General features: G+C 43.3%; 1 protein-coding gene across 15 annotated transcripts in view; it reads left to right on the top strand.

The window, feature by feature from the left end:
* CARMIL1 (capping protein regulator and myosin 1 linker 1) overlaps positions 1–18,801 on the top strand; it is a 310,815-nt gene that overhangs the window by 221,630 nt on the left and 70,384 nt on the right. For all 15 annotated transcript variants that reach the window (XM_045057041.1, XM_045057036.1, XM_045057039.1 and 12 more), the window contains 3 exons: positions 5,329–5,457; positions 6,141–6,272; positions 16,658–16,833. In XM_045057041.1, coding sequence (XP_044912976.1) covers positions 5,329–5,457; positions 6,141–6,272; positions 16,658–16,833 — 437 coding nt within the window. The remainder of the gene's footprint in view (positions 1–5,328; positions 5,458–6,140; positions 6,273–16,657; positions 16,834–18,801) is intronic.

Genomic DNA, 18,801 nt, shown 5'->3' with positions numbered 1-18,801 from the left:
ATGGCCACCTTTTCTCTCTGGGGATTTCTTAGGACATTATGATTAGCACATTTTGAGACATGATCATCGTTTTGGTCACTTGAGGAGAGGTTTACCTCCTTCCCGTTGAAACTTCTTCTCCAAGTTTCCAGAAGTCTGAATACAGAAAGAATAGACCCTCTGTGACGAATGTCCCTGCCGGCCGCGTGGCCAGTCATCATTCCCGGGTGACACTGAAGGGATTAAAATGTTGTCATGAAACCATGGTATCTCATAAATGCTCCGGTCTTTCTTTGTTTAGGAAAGACCCCTACGACACCTCACCCCACCTCTGCTTGCAATCTCTTCTTTTCCTCCTCATAAACTCTCTTCATCAGGACTCAGCAGACCTTTTCTGTAAAAAAAAAAAAAAAAAGAAATCAAATAGTTAATATTTTCGGCCTTGCAGCCTGGAAGGTCTCCCTGCATCTACTCAACTCTGCTGTGGGGGAGCAGGACGACCGTGAACGCGGTGGCTCTTCCATTAAAACTTTATTTATAAAAACAGGCCCAGAATTACCGGTAGATTGCCAAAACTCAGCTCTTCTCACTCTTAAAGTTTTCTGACCGTTGGAAAAAAGGGGGGAGGGCAGTTCTATCGCCTACAGCCATTTACTCAAAACAGTCTCTTCCGGCCTCTCATGTACGGTTTTTATACTTCCTTTCTGGACTCCTTTCCTACTGTGTCCCTTTGTAACCTTTCCACATGTGTCCCCATCTGTGTACTGAAATGACCCTCTCAGGGGTCTCGGTCACCGAGTCCCCGAGCTTTTTCTCCCTCTTCATCCGTTGACGAGAGGGGGCAGGATAGTGTAGACCACCCGGATTTACGGACAGCGTCTGCTCTCCCTGTGGGTGTGAACTGATGTTAGGTGCTTAAACCTGTTTAAGCCTTGCTTTCTTCATCTGTGGAATGGGGAGACCATTCTGAAGGTGGTGAGAGAATTCACTGAGTTAAAGCTTGCGAAGTACTTGGCTCCCCAGCAGTGAACCGTTCACGTATTTTGCTGCCGTTATTCTTTTTTTTTTAATTTTTTTTTTCAACGTTTATTTATTTTTGGGACAGAGAGAGACAGAGCATGAACGGGGGAGGGGCAGAGAGAGAGGGAGACACAGAATCGGAAGCAGTCTCCAGGCTCTGAGCCATCAGCCCAGAGCCCGACGCGGGGCTCGAACTCACGGACCGCGAGATTGTGACCTGGCTGAAGTCGGACGCTTAACCGACTGCGCCACCCCGGCGTCCCTGCCGTTATTCTTATTGTCACAATGATCGTCGTCACTGTTGGCTGCCTCACCTTTCCTAAGACTCGCCGCCCGGTTCATTGACAGCGTGCCGTTTTGTGTATCTTTCTGCCTCTCTTGGTTCTTATCTGTCTCCTTTCTACAAGACTCTTTACCCTTTTCATCTTCCAAATGGAGTCCTTTTTCTGCGTTTTGTACTTAGTGCTCATTTCCTTTAGCTCTTTCATCCACTCTTACCGTTTTAATGCTCTCATCTGTGGAGGACTCCTGGGTCTCTCCCAGTTTCTTTCCAGAAAGTCGTATCTTTTCATCCACTTGAGCGGCATCTCTGAGATACAGGGTCACTGAGATGAAACTTGTCCCTTGGAACTCTTGACTTTATCATTTATCTTAGTGGCATCACCATTCACTGAGGATACCACCCTTGGGGTCATCTTGGCTGTCTCCTCTGACGAACCGACCCAGTGGTCGCTGTGCCCACGTGTCTGCCCAGCTGTTCTTTGCTTTCCAATTCCATTGGCAGCTCTTGGGTATTTTATCGGCTCACGCCTGCCTCTTCTTTTGCAAGAACTGTGAGAACTGGTGCGTCCACCCTCTGCGGTCTACAGCCCGTGTCCTGTGCCTCAGGCAGGGAAGCTGAGTCCCGAAGAGTGTTACGGGTGAGGATTTTTGCACGTTCACAGTTGAGGGAGGAGGAGGGGACAGATGCCTCCTGCCTTGTACGCTGTGTTCGGTCTCCTTAGCCTGTGCCTGAGTCTCGCGCTATCTTGCCTATCAACTTTCTAGTCTCATCTCCCCCAGTAAAGTGCCTCTGTTCCTAAGCAGGAAACAGGTATCTGGATGTGCCGTTGCTTGTTTTGTCTTTTGCTTAAAATTCCTTTCTGCTTTCTCAATCTGTGCACATCTTTCAGGACCCAGTTGAAAAGCCACCTTCAACCTCAACTAGGTGCGATCCCTCCCTTGGCTCACATCTTGCACAACTTCGTATCCTTCCTCTGTTCACTGAATACGTATTTACGGTCTGTCACGTGGCAGGCACTACTGTAGGAAGTGAAACTTCTGGGCGTGAACAGAATGTGGGTGCCCTTGTACGTAGCCCTTTATGTCTTGTGTTCCTGTTACTTGTGAATATTTTTCCACTTCCAGACTTTTAAGCTGCTTGCTGGCAAAAGACGCATCTCATTCAGGACTGAATCTCTTTCTGTTTTAGGTGTTCAGTGTATTTCTCTTAAATTGAATAAAGAAATTAACACGGAGGGGGATAGACTTTTCTGCAAATACAGTATTTGCTGGAACTGAGAACACTTGTACCAAGTGGAGAGCAGTCAAAGATAGCATTTATTACTAATAGTTCTAAGTCCTGAACTTGGGTTCTACAGCCCAATATATCTGAAAAAGCCTGAATAGTTACCAGAAATATGAGTTCATGGTATGATTCAGCTGCCAGACGAGCCAAGGTGACTTGTGCTACATTAAAGAATACTTTCTATAGTAAGGAAGGAGGCCCCCCCCTCCTGTGTTTATAGTTTATTCTGCTGAGCATGTGTATTTCACGAGTGTGTAAATGGAAGCGAAAATTCAGACAAGGGGCCGGGCATGGGCAGAGGGTTGGGGACTGTAAAACTGTCACTGTAGTAGAATGGCAGGAGGAACCAGGAACGTGAAGCCTGAAGACAACCAGATTAGGGAAGAAAAGATAGCTGTGTTGAAACATATGCACGACAGTCCCGTGGAAGAGTGTGTGTGATGATTGTTCAGGGTGTTCTCCAGGGCAAGGTACGGGGCCTGTAGGAAGGACACGGGAAGGCGGATTGGGACTCAAGATAAAGGAGACCGTGTCCACGAATGACGGCATCCATTTCCTGAGAAGGAAGTGAGCTTCTCACATGGCGGTGGTCCACAGCTTTCCCAGGCCGCTTGAGAAGAGAGGAGCACTGGGGTGGTTAAGATAAGAGCCTCGGTGCCGCCATCCATGAGGCCTTTGATGGGCCAACCCAAGGGATGATCGTTTTTCAGCTTCTAGTCTCTATTCTTTTTCACATTTGTGTACCTTAGGCACTTGAATTTGAACTGGTAGTCAAAATCCTTGATTCTAAATTTGCTCTCCGTGTAATCATTCTGTGTCATCTTCTGTAGGTTAACTTTTCTGGGCCTTGAGCTCTTTGGTTGTAGGGCATCTGGACGCGATCTACTGGGCTGTTTGTTCTAAACCTTAGCACGGACGTGTTCAGAGGACTCTTTGAGACTTGTGAGGTTTTGTGTCTTATTTGAATGGAACTAAGTTTTCATGTTTCCTTTGGACGTAATTTTTAAAGTTCCACTTAAAGACCATGGTGTGTTGGGTTCACTGGAAGCTTGTCTCCTTGGCGACTGCCTGGTGGCATACCTTCCAGAAGTTTCTCTGGTCTCCTGATCAGTAAGGACACCCACCTTTGTAGTGCCTCATCCACATGCCTCTTGAATTAGTCTTGGGTGGCCTCAGACATAGATCACTTCCGTTTTTAGTATGTGGTTTGTCTTGTGAAATCAAGTATTCCTTCTCGGGAAGGTATGAATTATAGATGACCTTCTTTGCCTCGGGAAGCACAGATCAATACAACAGTTGGAAGAGTTAGAATTTACATCAATTAAGAAGATTTTGAAAAATATATAGTTAGTATTCTGCAGGGCTTCGTGAAAATGCAGAAAGTGAAGATATCGCTGCCTGTAGCTTAGTTTTTCGTTAGAAGCATTATTCATAGAACCGCTTTTTCCTGTGGGGAGCTCCAGATACCTCCCTTCTGTGACCTCGGTACGTTGTATAGTAATGGGAGCTCTTCTTAATGTACATTAATGTTGACATTAGTGACCCTTTGTCAAGGGAGTAGCTGCTTTGAGTGGTGTTATTTTACTGGTTGTCTTCATAATATGCCAGAAAGGAAGATGGGGTAGATGTCACGAAGCTGACTTCCTAGAAGAGGAAGGCGGGCGAGATGTAACCAGACCTTAAGTCTTCTGAGCAGCGCAGTGTTTAAGTTTTTATTATGGCAGAATTTATGGGGGAAGGAGAGCCGACGTTGGCTTCCTGTAGTTGTTACAGGAGATCATTGAAAATAGAGCAAGCAGGAATTTAAATAAAAATAACGCTAGATTGTCACCTCTGCCAAATGAATTACCAGATGGGATGAGACTCTGGATATGTTAGGTCTCTGGGAGAATTAATTCTTTTGTAAGGACACGAAATAGCCTGCAGTTCTGATCAAAATGCTGAAGGAACTTTGCAGACCACGCTGTTTATCTCTTTCTTTAGAATTCTTAGCTCTCTTCATGCTTCCTCTATAAATACAAATACGAACGGACATAACCTTACCCTTCTGGAGTATTTTTTGTCCGCACTAGTGATCTATCACCTCCCTTTGGGTTTCACGTTGAAGTCCATGGAGTAACTGAAAATAGCTCAGATGCAGTTAACCTGGGAGAGAGGCTTCAATGGAATAGAAACTAAACATTATTAACTTCATCGTCGCCTATGTTAATATAATAAACCCTCAACTTGGCTTTTTCGGGGGAGGGGTGGCTTTTAATTTATATGGAAAAGTACCTGATAGAATTGAATTAGCTTTAAAAATGTTCATTTCCGGCGATGTTGTGATTCTGTAACATGGAGACCAGCTGGCCCTGGGCACCGTTTTGCAGTCATTTCAACCGTCTCCAAATTGCACACTCTGTTTCTCTGTTTCCTAAGTACCTAGCACTATGTCTGACACAGAGGGTGCTCAATAAAAGTTAATGAAGGAGAGTTACTGCCTAGCTAAATGTCACCGAGTGCCCATGACATTCTGAATCATCCAGAAGGATGCACTTTTGTTCTACATGTTGCATTTCCTGAGGCAGGAAAAGGGACTCCAGTCCCTGAGATGTTGTACCGGCGTTAATGTCGCCAAAGGCTCCTTATGTGAACAGATAAATGAATAAGTGGCTGGAGGCTGCCTCCTCGAATGTTCCGCTCATTCGTTCTGTGTTTCCTTCCGTCGTAACACCGGCTGTGCTGACTTGGGTGCCGGCTGCCATTTTGACCGCATGGAGCAGATGATTGACAGAATATGTGTGAAAGTACAGGACCATCTCAACTCGTTACGCAACTGTGCGGGAGACGCCGTCCAGGAAGATTTAAAATCAGCAGAAAGGCTCATGCGTGATGCCAAGAATTCTAAAACGGTGAGTGGCACGTCGGGCTACGTGAGAAACTTGTGCAATAAAAAGGTTTGTTTTAATTTCGATTTTAGAAACCAGTTCCACCTTTTGTTAATCTTTCTACCCGATTTCGAGGTTATTAACAAGGGGCAGAGTGGACGGAGTTCAGCTTTGCTTCCTCTCTGTGATTCACCGGAATCACCGGCCATCGACACACAGAATAAAAAGTTGAGTAGGATAAAAAGTGCAATCAAGCCCTGAATAAATGGGAGGTAGGGTTGTCGTTTAAATGAGGAACAACTCCTTCTTCAGTCATTCTGCTTCCAAGCCGATCGCGTGAAACTCCCCTCTGGCACCTTAAAGAAAGCTTCTTTCTAAGTAGAATTTGGTTCCCCAAGTGTGACTTGACTAATGGGGTCAGAAAACCTGGGGCCCTGTCCTGGCTCTGCTCTTGGACTCACACGATCACGGAGTGTTAGGAGTAGGAAGTCCTTGGGCATTCGTACCCCAGATGAGGACATCAAGGGGCACAGAGCTAATGTACTGTTATGGTCTCAAAGCTGGACCCCTGTTTCTAAATCTGTATTAAAGAGCCTTTGAGCAAGAATACATAATCTCTAATAATATCTCTTCATCCTTTTTACTAACTCTGCAATGACTTTGGTGCTTATTTAATTACAGAGAGGTGATTTGTACTTTTATTACAGTTGTTACCAAACTTATACCACGTTGGTGGTGCATCTTGGGCGGGGGCCAGCGGCTCGTTATCCGGTCCAATTCAAGAGACCCTGGAATCAATGGCTGGAGAAGTCACGAGAGTCGTAGATGAACAACTAAAGGTTTGTGGTTTCTGTTATTTCGGAAAATGGAATCGTTGTGGCCTCGCTATGTATTTCATGCCACAGCTACTGACGTTTTCTAGATCTGTGCGTCCGCGTGTGTGCGCGTGCACCTGCCCACACGTGCACGTGGGAGACTGATTGCTGTGCTTTTCTAGCTTCGTTTCTAAGTTTTGGAATAACTTCTTACATCGTGAGATCAAGTGAAACCTAGAGAATGCCATTTTATTTTTGGTGGTAAACCTCTAAATGTACTTTACCATCACCACTGATAAGGGAACGATGGATTTCTACGTACGAGGCAGAAAGAGAAGACTGCTTTGGCGACACAATAACTTGTGTGACTACGTTTGACTTAGAGAACAGGAAGGAGGATGGGAGCTCTGTTTACAGTGCCTACGTGCTGCTGCTTTGGAGACTGCCGCTAGGCGAGGAGGTAACAGCCCTTATAAGAAGCTGGTTAGAAGACAAAGATAGGGATTTAGATGAAGTCACAAGGCACCCAAAGTGGCAGAGACTTGTCCCCAGGCTCCCCAGCTGAAATATGTCTCTGAAATGTAAGGGAGTAGAGTAACCAAAGACTAGATTTTTCTTTTTTCTTTTTACAGTTTTTTTTTAGTGTTTTTTTTTTTTAAGAGAGAGAGAGAGAGAGAGAGAGAGAGAGAGAGAGAGAGCACGAGCAGGGGAGGGGCAGAGAGAGAGGGAGACACAGAATCCGAAGCAGGCTCCAGGCTCCAAGCCGTCAGCACAGAGCCCGACGTGGGGCTCAAACTCACAAACTGTGAGATCATGACCTGAGCCGAAGTCGGACGCCTAACCGACTGAGTCACCCAGGTGCCCCAAGACTAGATTTTTCTTAAGGTAGCTTCAAAAAACAGCTACACAGAGAAATGTTACCTTCAAACAGTTTTCATCATTTCTAATCTGCCTGCTCAAGGATGCCTTAAAAAACCGTGTCTGCATTTCTATAATTATTTGGTTTCTTCTGAGAACAAAATTGCTATGGTTCGTAGGGATTTGATGTGGGACTCAGTAATAATTTCACAACAGGCTAATTACTATGCTTGTAAATTAACTTAATGAGGAAGAAAATGTGGATTATTTAGGAGTTTAAGCCTCTGTTGTCTCTCTGTGCCAATGACGTAGAGAGGCTCTTGTTTGTGTATTGTCTTTATTTAATTTTTTTAACGTGGTTATTTTGAATCCATTCTGAATAGAGACAAAGGGGCAGAAAAAGGACGACTGGCTGGTTGGTAGAGTCCTGCCAGATCATTTGTTAGCTAATGTTTTGTCCTCCACGAAGGATAAGATATGTAAGGATGCTATCTTTGTTGTTTATTTATTTCTTACTTACGAAAGGAAACTCAGTCTGTGAAACGTTGAAACAGTACTAATAAGTGTAAAAGAAATGAAAGTAAAAACCACTTGAGATCCCAGAGTGGCATCCTTCTTCATATTTTAGTGAATTTTCCAAATACTCCGTGTCTATACGCACAATTTTACATCTACACGATTATGCCAGAATACTTTTTATATTCGGTACAAGGTCATGAATACAATTCAAGGAAAGTGAATGATCACCATCATTTTAATGGCGACACAGTATCTCATGACATAGATGTACTAGTGCATTCAGAAACCTCTGTCCCCCCGTCTGTCCTTCACTTTCACACCGAAAGCTTCACTCCTGACACTTCTGGTCACCAGATGTGTGGGAATTTACCCCCACCAAGCAATTCTCTGTGACATCAACTGAGTGCCCTACAACTTAACTCAGTTCTGACTCTGTCTACCCAGAGAAGGTTCAGACCCCACAGGTTAGGAGTTCAGTCTCACAAGACTGTTCCTCACCCCTAATTCAGATGCCAACAGGAAGTCTAGGTTGTCACCTGTGTTTCTGACCGATTGGCTATAATTGGAGGTTCCCCCATCACCCCCCTCAGGTGGGATTAATTTGCTAGAGCGACTCACAGAAGTCAAGGAAACACATCTACCAGTCTATTCAAGGATGTGATGAACGGTACAGATGAACACTCAGATGAAAGGCAGGCCTAGGGCAGGTCCGTGGGGAGGCACAAACCTGCCACATCTTGTCACAGAGCCCCCCCCCCCCCCCCCCCCCCGTGCCTCCACGTGCTCACCAGTCTGGAAGTTCTCTGAACGTGTACTTTCTGGAAATTTTTAAAAATTTTTAAAATTTATTTTGAGAGAGAGACTATGTGAGCCAGGGAGAGCAGAGAGAGAGAGGGAAAGAGAGAATCCCAAGCAGGCTCTGCGCTGTCAGCACAGACGCAAGGCTCGAACTCAGAAGTTGTGAGATCATGACCGGAGCCAAGACCAAGAGTCAGATGCTTAACCGACTGAGCCATCCAGGCGCCCTGTACTTTTTGGATTTTTTATGCTCCCTTCTCAAGAGAATGTGCAGCAGGGCTGAAAACTCCTACCTCCTAATCGTGGTTCGGTCTTTTCCAATGACCAGCCCTCATCCGGAACCATTCAGAAGCCCACCCAGCGTCACCCCATTAGAACAAAAGACACTCCTAGTATCCAGGAAATTACTAGGGTTTTCGGAGCTCTGTGCCAGGAACTGGGGCCAGAGACCGGTATGTATTTTCTGTTATCTCACAGCCGGCCTATTTATTGTCTAATTTCTGATTAGTCCAGTTAGGGTCAATGCCGATAGCTGACCCACTCCTAGGCCCAGTGGTCTTTTATACCTTGATGTGCAACTGCTTGCGTTTGCTGCACCCTCTTTCAGTATTTGGGTAGTAATCTTTTAATATTCGTCAATATAAAGGGTTAGAAAAAGTTCATTTTGTCCTTTGGATTTTTTTAAAATGGTTATTTATTTTGAGGGAGAACGGTCAGGGGAGGGGCAGAGAGAGAGAGGGAGTGAGAGAATCCCAAGCAGGCTCTGTGCCATCAGCAGAGAGCCCGATGTGGGGCTCGAACTCACAAACCGTGAGACCGTGACCTGAACTGAGATCAAGAGTCGACGCTTAGCCAACTGAGCCGCCCAGGCACCCCTGTCCCTTGGATTCTTTTTAGTAGGCAGTATAAGTCAAATAATGTTATTAGCCATTTGTATTTCTTTTATACATTGCATATTTGTATCTACTGTCTCATTTTTCCCTTTAATGTATGTGCGAGAACTCCTTACGTGCCAAAAATTGGCTGGCATCTAAATCCACGTCAGACACGGCAACAGGACCTTCCTTGTCGAACAGCTGCTGACTGTGTTTGTCTCAACTGGTGGAAACCACAAGCCGTCTGCCTTCCCTCTGTCCCATTTCCTTCTCTGTGCACTGAGCGGTTGCCATGGACTCACCTCTCTTTCTTGGGAGGGAGTAGAAGGCAGAGGTCTGAAGTAGAAAGCTTTTGAATTTTTAAAAGCCTGAAAAAATGGCAATATATTTAGGACCCAAACTATTTTTTTGTAAATAGGCGTTTCCCGCATCTTCTGATGCTGGCCAGTCCCACTGGGGGCCTCCATCACGGCTTTCTTATTTGTGTGTCCAGAGAATGCCTTTCTCTGCTCTCGGGTCCCCGAGGTCCCAGCTCCTCAGTGGCCCGTGTTTTATATTCCCCACTTGCTTGTTTTCTTCACTCTTCAGTCCCCTTGCAAGTTCCTTTCCCTTTGGGAACGTCTGGCATGAATCAGAGCAAATCTTCAAGCGCGACCTCTTACTTAAAAGTTGCTCATGAGTTTCCTTTTAACTGTGTGCAGTAGACTACTTTCAATAGACTGCAGGCAGTTTACTTCCTCTCTGTTTCCTTCTAGTTTACTGACAAATGGACATCGTTTCACTATTTTAAAAAAATCCCCATTTGTCTATTTATACAGCCTTTCACTGTCTTGATTTTCTTAAAATTATGTCGGAAAAATGTGTCTTATTAGAATCCATATTAACTCTTTTACTAAACTACAGTGGTCCTTCTTTATTTCACTACTAATATCAACTTTGTTTTTAAAAGAAGTCCTTTATCTGCCAAACTCTTTCAAATTCATGTGTTGCACTAGCAAAAGCTAATATGGATGGATGGTTTTGTAGAATTAAGTTTTTATTGCAGTGAATTTTCAAATAATGGGACAAGTAGGGCTGGGGTTGTGCCCCGGGCTTGCTCCTAGCTCCGTGCTCTAAGCAGGTCAGCAGTGTCCCTGTGCCTAAGCATTGTCCTACACCAGGGCCAACGGTAGACATTTTGAACATTGGGTAAGAATAAGTTCCACTAGCTCTCCAAGCCATCTTTCAAAAAATATCCTTTCAGAAAAGCAAAAGAAATGTCCAGGTGGGCCGCCTTCTTAGCAGACTTCCTGGAAGAGAAGAAAGCCATTAAGTTTGGAGAAATCCCTTTGAAACGAGGTGCTATTTTCTCTGGACTAGGCTGTTTTAGGTATTTTAAAAGGACAACTCTCCTCCTGTTTTCCCTTTTTTTGATCCTAACATTGATTCCCAGAGTAAGAGCAGTAATAGTGGATGAATAAACGGGATTTGAATGTTTTAACATAAAAGAAACCTTCATTTTTCCCTTCTGGTCTTAAATTTCAGAGTGCTTGTTTTGGCTTTGGAAATTCTTATCCACTCCCAGTGTAACCTGTGAAATACATCACTGGTAAATTTCAGATTTATGAAGGAAATGAGGCCTGAGGGGTGTCGATGGCATTTTCGCAGGTATTAACTCCGTTTGGCTAAAAGAGTTCTCTGAGTTTTCTTATTTCCCTGTACTTATTTTCTAAAGCAAAAGAAAGATTTCAGGGCCCTTTAGTGTGGACATTGTATTGGCTGGTAGTGAATTACAGCAAGTCTTTGGCCCGCTGCAAGAATATGGGAGTGTAGCCGCCATGGTAAGGCTATTCACCCAATTTATTTTACAAATACTGTGCAGGATTTCAGAGTAGTGTTAGTTGTCTTTAGAGTTAAGAAATAAGAGACCCTCATAACTGTCATTGAGGAGATACATGCAAAGTGAAATCTGATTATCACATTTCAAATACAGGGTCACTTACTGCAAATTGTCTGAAGGTAGCGTAACATGGTCTGACAAAATGGAGACTGTAAGGAGTGAGGAAGTGTATATCTGATTTATATCTCCAGAAGGGAAGGGAGAACAGTAAAAGGAACAACTGAAGAGGTGGTTGCTGAGAATTTCAGGGATTGTTGAAAGACCAGAGTCTTTCAGTTCAGGGAGTCCAGCGATAACCCATGTCAGATAAGAGCAAATCCGCGTCTACAATCACATAACGAAAAGTGAAAAACATTGAGAGCAAAGAAAGATACTGCAAGGAGCCACAGGGAGGGCACAGCCATCTTCGCTTTAAAAAGACCAATATTAGGACTGATAAGACAGCTCTCAAATCAGTAGTCAGTGGAAGCCAAAGATGATGAAAGAATATCTTCGTGCTCCCGAGAGAACATACAGAACGCATAGTGTAAACCAAGAATTCTATATCCAACACACATAATTTTTAAGAATAAGGATGAAATGAAAGCATTTGCATCGAAACAAAAACTGAAATAGCTTACTGTAACTAGACTACACTAAATAAACATCTAAAGAATATACTTTGGGGCAAAGGAGAAATTTCCAAAGAGAGAGGGTCTGAGATGCAAGGAAGAATAATAAGGGAAAATATCAAATGTGGGTAAAGACAAACATTGACTATAAACAACAGTGTATAGTTTATCGTATAATACCTAGTCTGTGCTGTGAAATTAGGAGTACATATAAGTAAAATTTTGGAACCCAGTATTTAAGTCAATAGGGAATGAGGAAGATCAATCTAACATCCTAGTTTTATTCTGGAAAAGGTTTAGGACATCAGTGTTAGACCTACATTCTCCAGTGTATTATCTGTTACCCACATGTGGTCATTTAAACTTAATTTAACATTAACTTTTAAAAACTCAGAATTCAGTTTCTCAGTTGCACTCGCCATGTTTGAAATGCTCCATAGCCGTGTGTGACTAGTGGCTCTCTTATTGGACGGCACTGATCGTCTCCGGAAGGTCCATTGGTCAGTGCTGCTTCAGACAGGAAGTAAAATATCCATGTTACAATTTCTCATATAACAACTGAAGCCGAGACACTAAACCAGGGGTTTCGCTGCCTGCCTCGAAGGTCATTAGGAAGTGTTTGAGATTATTTGGGGTTCTCACAGCCACTGGCTTAGCCAGGTGACAATGAACCTAACCATTCTGCGGTACAAGGTTCAGCTCCACACCAGGGGAATGCTCCCACCCAAACCTAGTGATACAATAGAAGAGGCCTCACTGGAAATAAAATAGGTCATTGGATGATCCAGTTTACCAGAAACACATAATTTCAAATGTGTATGCGTCTAGTCCTAGGGCTTCGTGTATATAAGAACGAGTGGACACAGTTACGAAAAGAAATCAACAAATTCATTGCAGTAGAAAACTCTGAATACGACTACCAGTAATTGAGCAAGTAATTTTAAAAAGTAATAATAGAGAATATTGGATGACACGGACAAATGGAAAGATATCCCATGCTCATGGATTGGAAGAATCAATATTGTTAACATGTCCATACTACCCAAAGCAACTTACAAATTTAATGCAGTCCCCACAAAAATGCCAACTATATTTTTCACAGAGCTAGACCAAATAATACTAAAATTTGTGTGGAACCTCAAAAGACCCCAGATAGCCAAAGCAGCCTTCAGAAAGAAGAACAAAGCCAGGAGTATCACAATTCCAGATTTCAAGATATATTACAAATTTGTAGTGATCAAAACAGTATGGTACCGACACAAAAATAGACCCACAGATCAGTGGAACCGGATAGAGAGCTCAGAAGTGAACCCAAGCTTGTATGGTCAATTAATCTACAACAGTGGAGGCAAGAATATACAATAGGGAAGCAGTCTTTTCCACAAATAGTGCTGAGAAAACTGGAGAGCTTCATGCAGAAGAATGAAACTGGACCATTTGATTACAGCATAAAAAATCAACTGAAAATGTGATTAAAGACCTAAATGTGAGACCTGAAACCATAAAACTCTTACAAGGAAGCATAGGCAGTAATTTCTTTGATCAGCCGAAGAAACATTTTTCTAAATAGGTTTCCTCAGGCAAGAAAAACAAAACCAAAATTAAATTCTGGGGTTTACACCAAAATAAAAAGCTTTTGCACACAAAGGAAACCACCAACAAAACAAAAAGGCAGTTTACTGAATAAGAAAATATATTTTTAAATGATATAGCTGATAAGGGGTTAGTGTTTCAAAATATGTAAGGAACTTGTCTACAAGTCAATACCAATACCAACCCCCCTCCCCCAAATAATCCAATTAAAATAGGCAAAGGACCTGAATAGACATTTTTTCAAAGAAGACAGACAAATGGCCAACGGACATATGAAAAGATGTTCAACATCACTCATCATCAGGGAAATGCAAATCAAACCTACAAGGAGATATCCTGACACAGTGGCTAAAATCAAGAAGACCAGAAGTATGTATTGGTGAGGAAGTGGAGAATGCAAACTGGTACAGCCACTGTGGAAAACAGTATGAAGGCTCCTCAAAAATGAAAAATGGGATTACCATATGATCCAATAATTCCAATACTGAGTATTTACCCAAAGAAAACAGAAACACAAACTCGAAAAGATGTATCCACCTGTATGTTTATTGCAGTATTATGTATGATAGCCGAGATACGGAAGTAGCCCATTGTCCAACAGTAGATGAATGGACACACACACACACACACACACACACACACACACACACAGTGGAATATTACTCGACAACAAAAAAGGAATGAGATATTGCCATTTGCAGTCAGCACAGAGCCCACTTTGGATCCTCTGTCCCTGTCTCTCTCCGCCCCTCCACATCTTGTGCGTGCTCTCTTTCTCTCTAAAATAAACATTCAAAAAATCTTTTAAAAAAATGAATAACCATTAAAAGAAAGTCTAAAACAGTAAAATGTGTGTCGTGTTTCTGAGTAGAAGAGACGGGATCCCATGATGCCAGTTTTTCCAAAACTCATCTATTCTTGGACACAATTCAGTGGAAATTCCAACAGATTTTTAACAGACCTTGACAAAGCTAATTCTGAGTATATGGAAAAGCAGTGCTCGAAATAGCTCAGATGCTTACGAAGAGCAAGATGGTTGGTAGTCTTGCTTAACAATATATTAGGACGTATCATAATTAGGACAGTGAGCAGAGGTAGACAAACCAATGCAACAGAGAGAGAGAAGACTAGCCAAGAAAAGACGCACTGTTCAGTACCCACGTTCGGTGAGTCCCTGGGCTTGTAACACTTTTTTTATGTTTTGAGAGATGTCCCAAGAGGTGTGCTAGGTCCTGACGATAAAGGGTAGGAGTTCACAGTTGCCATCAGGTGCAAGTTGTACGTCTGGAGTCTGGTGCCTCTAACTCTCCATGAACTTCTAAAGTTACACGCAAAATTTTATACTATTCTGAGTTGAGTGTTCATCAGATTCTCAAAGGGGTTCTTTCACACCCAAGTGGCTAAAAGGTGCTGCATTCTTGACCATTTTATGACGCATTTAATTTCTGAGGTCCCCACCAGATGCTAGGTGTTACCAAAGAATGTCATGAAACACAGCTTGGGGTGTAAAGGCCATAAAGACAGTAAGATCAAGAAGGTCACCTCAAAGAGGTAATGCTTGAACTAAGCTGAATGTGGAGGAGTAGATTCTTATCGGAAGGGCTGGACTGCTATGCAGTCTGGACCGGAGTGTGTTTCTTTCCATGCCAATGAGGAAAATAATCTGTCTTACACGATCTCACTTGCATTGCTTGTAGCTTTCTCAGAGTAATGTGCAAAACCAGTAATTAGAGTGATAATAGGGGCAGAGTGCTGTCAAAATAGGAGTTGCTTTTGGAAACTTCTCAGGTGGCTGCCTTCCCCTCCCCCCACCTCTGTGCTTCACAAGATCCTGCTGTTCTGCTTCCCAGCCTGTAGCAGAATGAGAGATGTCACTAGTGGGATTGGGCTTGGATGTGAATATGTGAGCGGACAGAGCCTGTACCCATCCGTCCAGGATAATGCCACTTTGTCCTTGTTCACACCAGAATAGTAATGGCATCACGCTGGCTTCCAGAAACTGAGATCTTATTGTTAAAAGTAGTATCTGTGGAAACAGATTCATAATATGATCTGTGATAGACTATTAAAAAACTTTTTTTAATATTTAGTTTTGAGAGAGACAGAGACAGAGTGTGAGCAGGGGAGGGGCAGAGAGAGAGGGAGACACGGAATCCGAAGCAGGCTCTAGGCTCTGAGCTGTCAGCACAGAGCCCAATGTGGGGCTCGAACTCACAGACCACAAGATCGTGACCTGAGCTCAACCGACTGAGCCACACAGGCACCCTGACGAAACTTTCACTGCAGGCTGGGCATTATACTACGTACTTTACGTGTGTAATGTCCTTTTATCTTCAATGATCTTGGGAGGCAAGGACTTTTTTATTTGCCATTTTATACACGAGCCAAGTAAAATTAGGAAAGCCGTAACAGCCCGGTATCCCTCAGCTACAGTTCAGATTTAGGTCTGACACGAATACTGGTGCCATTTTCACACACTATAAGCCGTCTCGTCCATGTCAGGCAAGTTATTTAACTTTCTCTAGCTCACATTCTTCAACTACAAAACGGTGATCGTGTGAACCCCTGCCCCGCCCCCCATCGTCACACATGTCGGGAGGATAAAATGTGGAGAAAGATTTGACAAACTCTAGAGTGCTCCTTAAGCATGTTTTGAGTGTTGTTTGTAAAGTGCCCCGTAAATGTTTGTGTCCGTCATCCATGTTGTTTCTTGTTGTTGTAACAATTACAGTTTGACTCAGCACTAAAACTTTTCTTTTAAAAGAATAAATCTGTGGAGTTCCTTTTTTTTTTTTTTTTTTTTTTTTTTTTTGCTACTGATGTTTTGATAGAGCTCTTGAATGGTTCGCCCTGATTTGGGGTTTCTGTGATTTACAAAATCACGCAAGAGGTCAAGTTCGATAGAGTCAAAGGGCATCTGTTGCTTTATTTTCTAGCAGCAGGGGGAACTAGCTGGTGTGGCAAGGTGGCGAGTAAAGGCTCGACGTGTGTCCTTTGACATCTTTTCACGAATGCCTGGCATCAAGTGCACCTGGCACAGCCGGCCACTTCCGATGCCGGCCTGCCGGGTATTTAAAGTGATTACCTGAGATCAGTGCTCATCAACGGTCACAGGTCACCCCGGGGCGGCTCAGAATCCTTAACCGTGCTCCGCGCTCCCTCTTGGGCCCCGCCGTCCAAGGGCTGAGCGTCGTGCTATAACCACCTTTCAGCCTTATGGCAGGTGCGTCCTGTGCCCCGCCATCACCTCTCCCCTGCGCTCGTGCCACACTGCAGGTGCTGCTCGAGTCCATGGTCGACGCTGCCGAGGATCTGTGTCCCAACGTGATGAAGAAAGCCCACATCCGACAAGACTTGATTCATGCCAGCACTGAAAAGATCTCCATCCCACGTACCTTTGTTAAAAATGTCCTGTTGGAGCAGTCTGGAATTGACATCCTTAACAAAATTAGGTAGGTTTACGATGTTAATAAACCGAGGCTCTGTGGTTTCCGTGAATGCCGTGGGAGCAGCCGCGAAGACCGTTACTGTTGGCTGCATCCGTATATAACGCGTGAGGCATGTCTGATAGGCGCCGACTGTATATAAATAGAGCTGTGCATAAATGCATAGGTTTACACATTTCCACAAGAACGCGTGCATTACTAAAGAGCATACAGCTAACTGCTCTTTTTAAGGGTTTTATTTCACGTAGAAACTCAGGTGGTTCCCAGTCTGAGTGATGCTCCGTGAGTTCTCATTGTGTCTCAGTTGGGGAATCAGTGGACTAGAAACCAAATCCAGGTTCAGCAATATTTGAACTTCCCCATTTTTTTTCCATTTTAACTGTTTCTTATTGATAAGAGTATTTAGATGTAGCAAAAAAAAAATTAAAAAAAATTTTTAAAACCCCAGCTCTCCTGTGAAGAATTAGGAGTTGTGTCAACACATAGTGAATGATGCGTAACTGAATGACAGCCTTTGAGAAAAAGAATTAAAAGAAGCCAAAAATGTTACGCAATCTAGATACTGAAGCTCGATCTTGGGACTTTGAGGGTCGAGGATTTTTGCAGTAATGGGACAGTCTCGGGTCTAAGACGCAGCCGTGTGTGTGTTGGGGTTTCTAAAAATAAAAGATTCTAGTGCCGACTCAGCTGAATGATACAGTTTGAAGGAACCGAGAAATGAAAAGACATGTAGAGGATTTACAGGACCCCGCAGATTAGTGATTTTATCAACTCTAGCTAGCCCTTACGAGGTATGCTTTCATATTTCTTGAACCTAGAGTTTTGGGATTTTTGTTGAGGCCCCTTATGTACGAAGAAGGAAAAGATGTATTGGCCGCCATTCTTCCGTCATAATGGGTTGAACTGCCAATGGACCGTACTCTGATGCCTTTATTGCACCAAATTCTGTCAAATATGGTCACTTCTTTTGAAAAGGGGCAGATTCTGAAAAGTGAACAGCAGTATAGAACACTTTACATCAGTGACTCGCCTCCGTGTTCATTAAGTCCCTGCCTGGCTTTTTATAACGTATCGCCCTGAGCACTGGTGGGATGAAATTTGCACATCTACACCTGTGTAGACATTCAGGTACATCTGTGCAATGGGGCTTAAGTGGAATCATTCCCCCCTACAAAGTTTGCAGTTTGGAAGTTCAATAAGGAAGTATAATATCCAGTAACAAAATGATAGAACCATCCTGAGACTTTTTTTTTTTAAGTGCATTGTATTTAAAGGATCATTTTTGGTGCTACAACTTGAGACAGATAAACCACCCCTCCCCAGTTCAGGGTGGGGTGGAGAGAACCGGAGATAGACTACTGATTCTATAGTTTTATGAGGGAGTAAATTTTCCAAACATGGCTGAAAAAAGGAGAGGAAATGCTTGTTATAATGAGATTCCCAGCCTCCCAGCTCCTCCCCCAGAGGTTTGGGTGGGACCCAGTAATCTGTATTTTTAATGAGACCCAGGTGAATTTTGTCAGTGGACGCCTCTGGGAAATAATAAAGTATTAGATAAACCAAGTAGCTACTGGGACCTTGTTTCGGAGACAGGAATTAATGAAACGTCCTTTTATCTTCAGCCTAGGAAAATTTTTAATGGAGGCATCAAAGAGTTAGTGCCTCCGTTTTCCCACCCTGCCATCCGAAATCTTCCTTGGCAGAAAACTCCCAATGCCAATTACTGCCTTTAGGTTAGAAAGGTTTTTCCCTGTTACACAAATATACTTTCAACCTTAGCTTTGTGATTAAATAATTTTATTTTGATAACTCCTTTCCCTGCTGTCAAAACTTTACAATTCTTGACTTCAAGAGCAGACGGAACTCATGAGTAGATGTGGGAGTGTGGGTATGTATCTCTTTAGCACATTCACCTTGAAATGTATTGTGCATTTATGTACATTTGTGTGTATGTGCATTTAGGTAGGACTAGTC

The sequence above is a fragment of the Felis catus genome, chromosome B2, assembly GCF_018350175.1.
Source record: "Felis catus isolate Fca126 chromosome B2, F.catus_Fca126_mat1.0, whole genome shotgun sequence".
NCBI classification, from domain to species: domain Eukaryota; kingdom Metazoa; phylum Chordata; class Mammalia; order Carnivora; family Felidae; genus Felis; species Felis catus.
The sequence above is the reverse complement of the archived record's forward strand: the minus strand, read 5'-3'. Positions and strand labels throughout refer to the sequence as shown.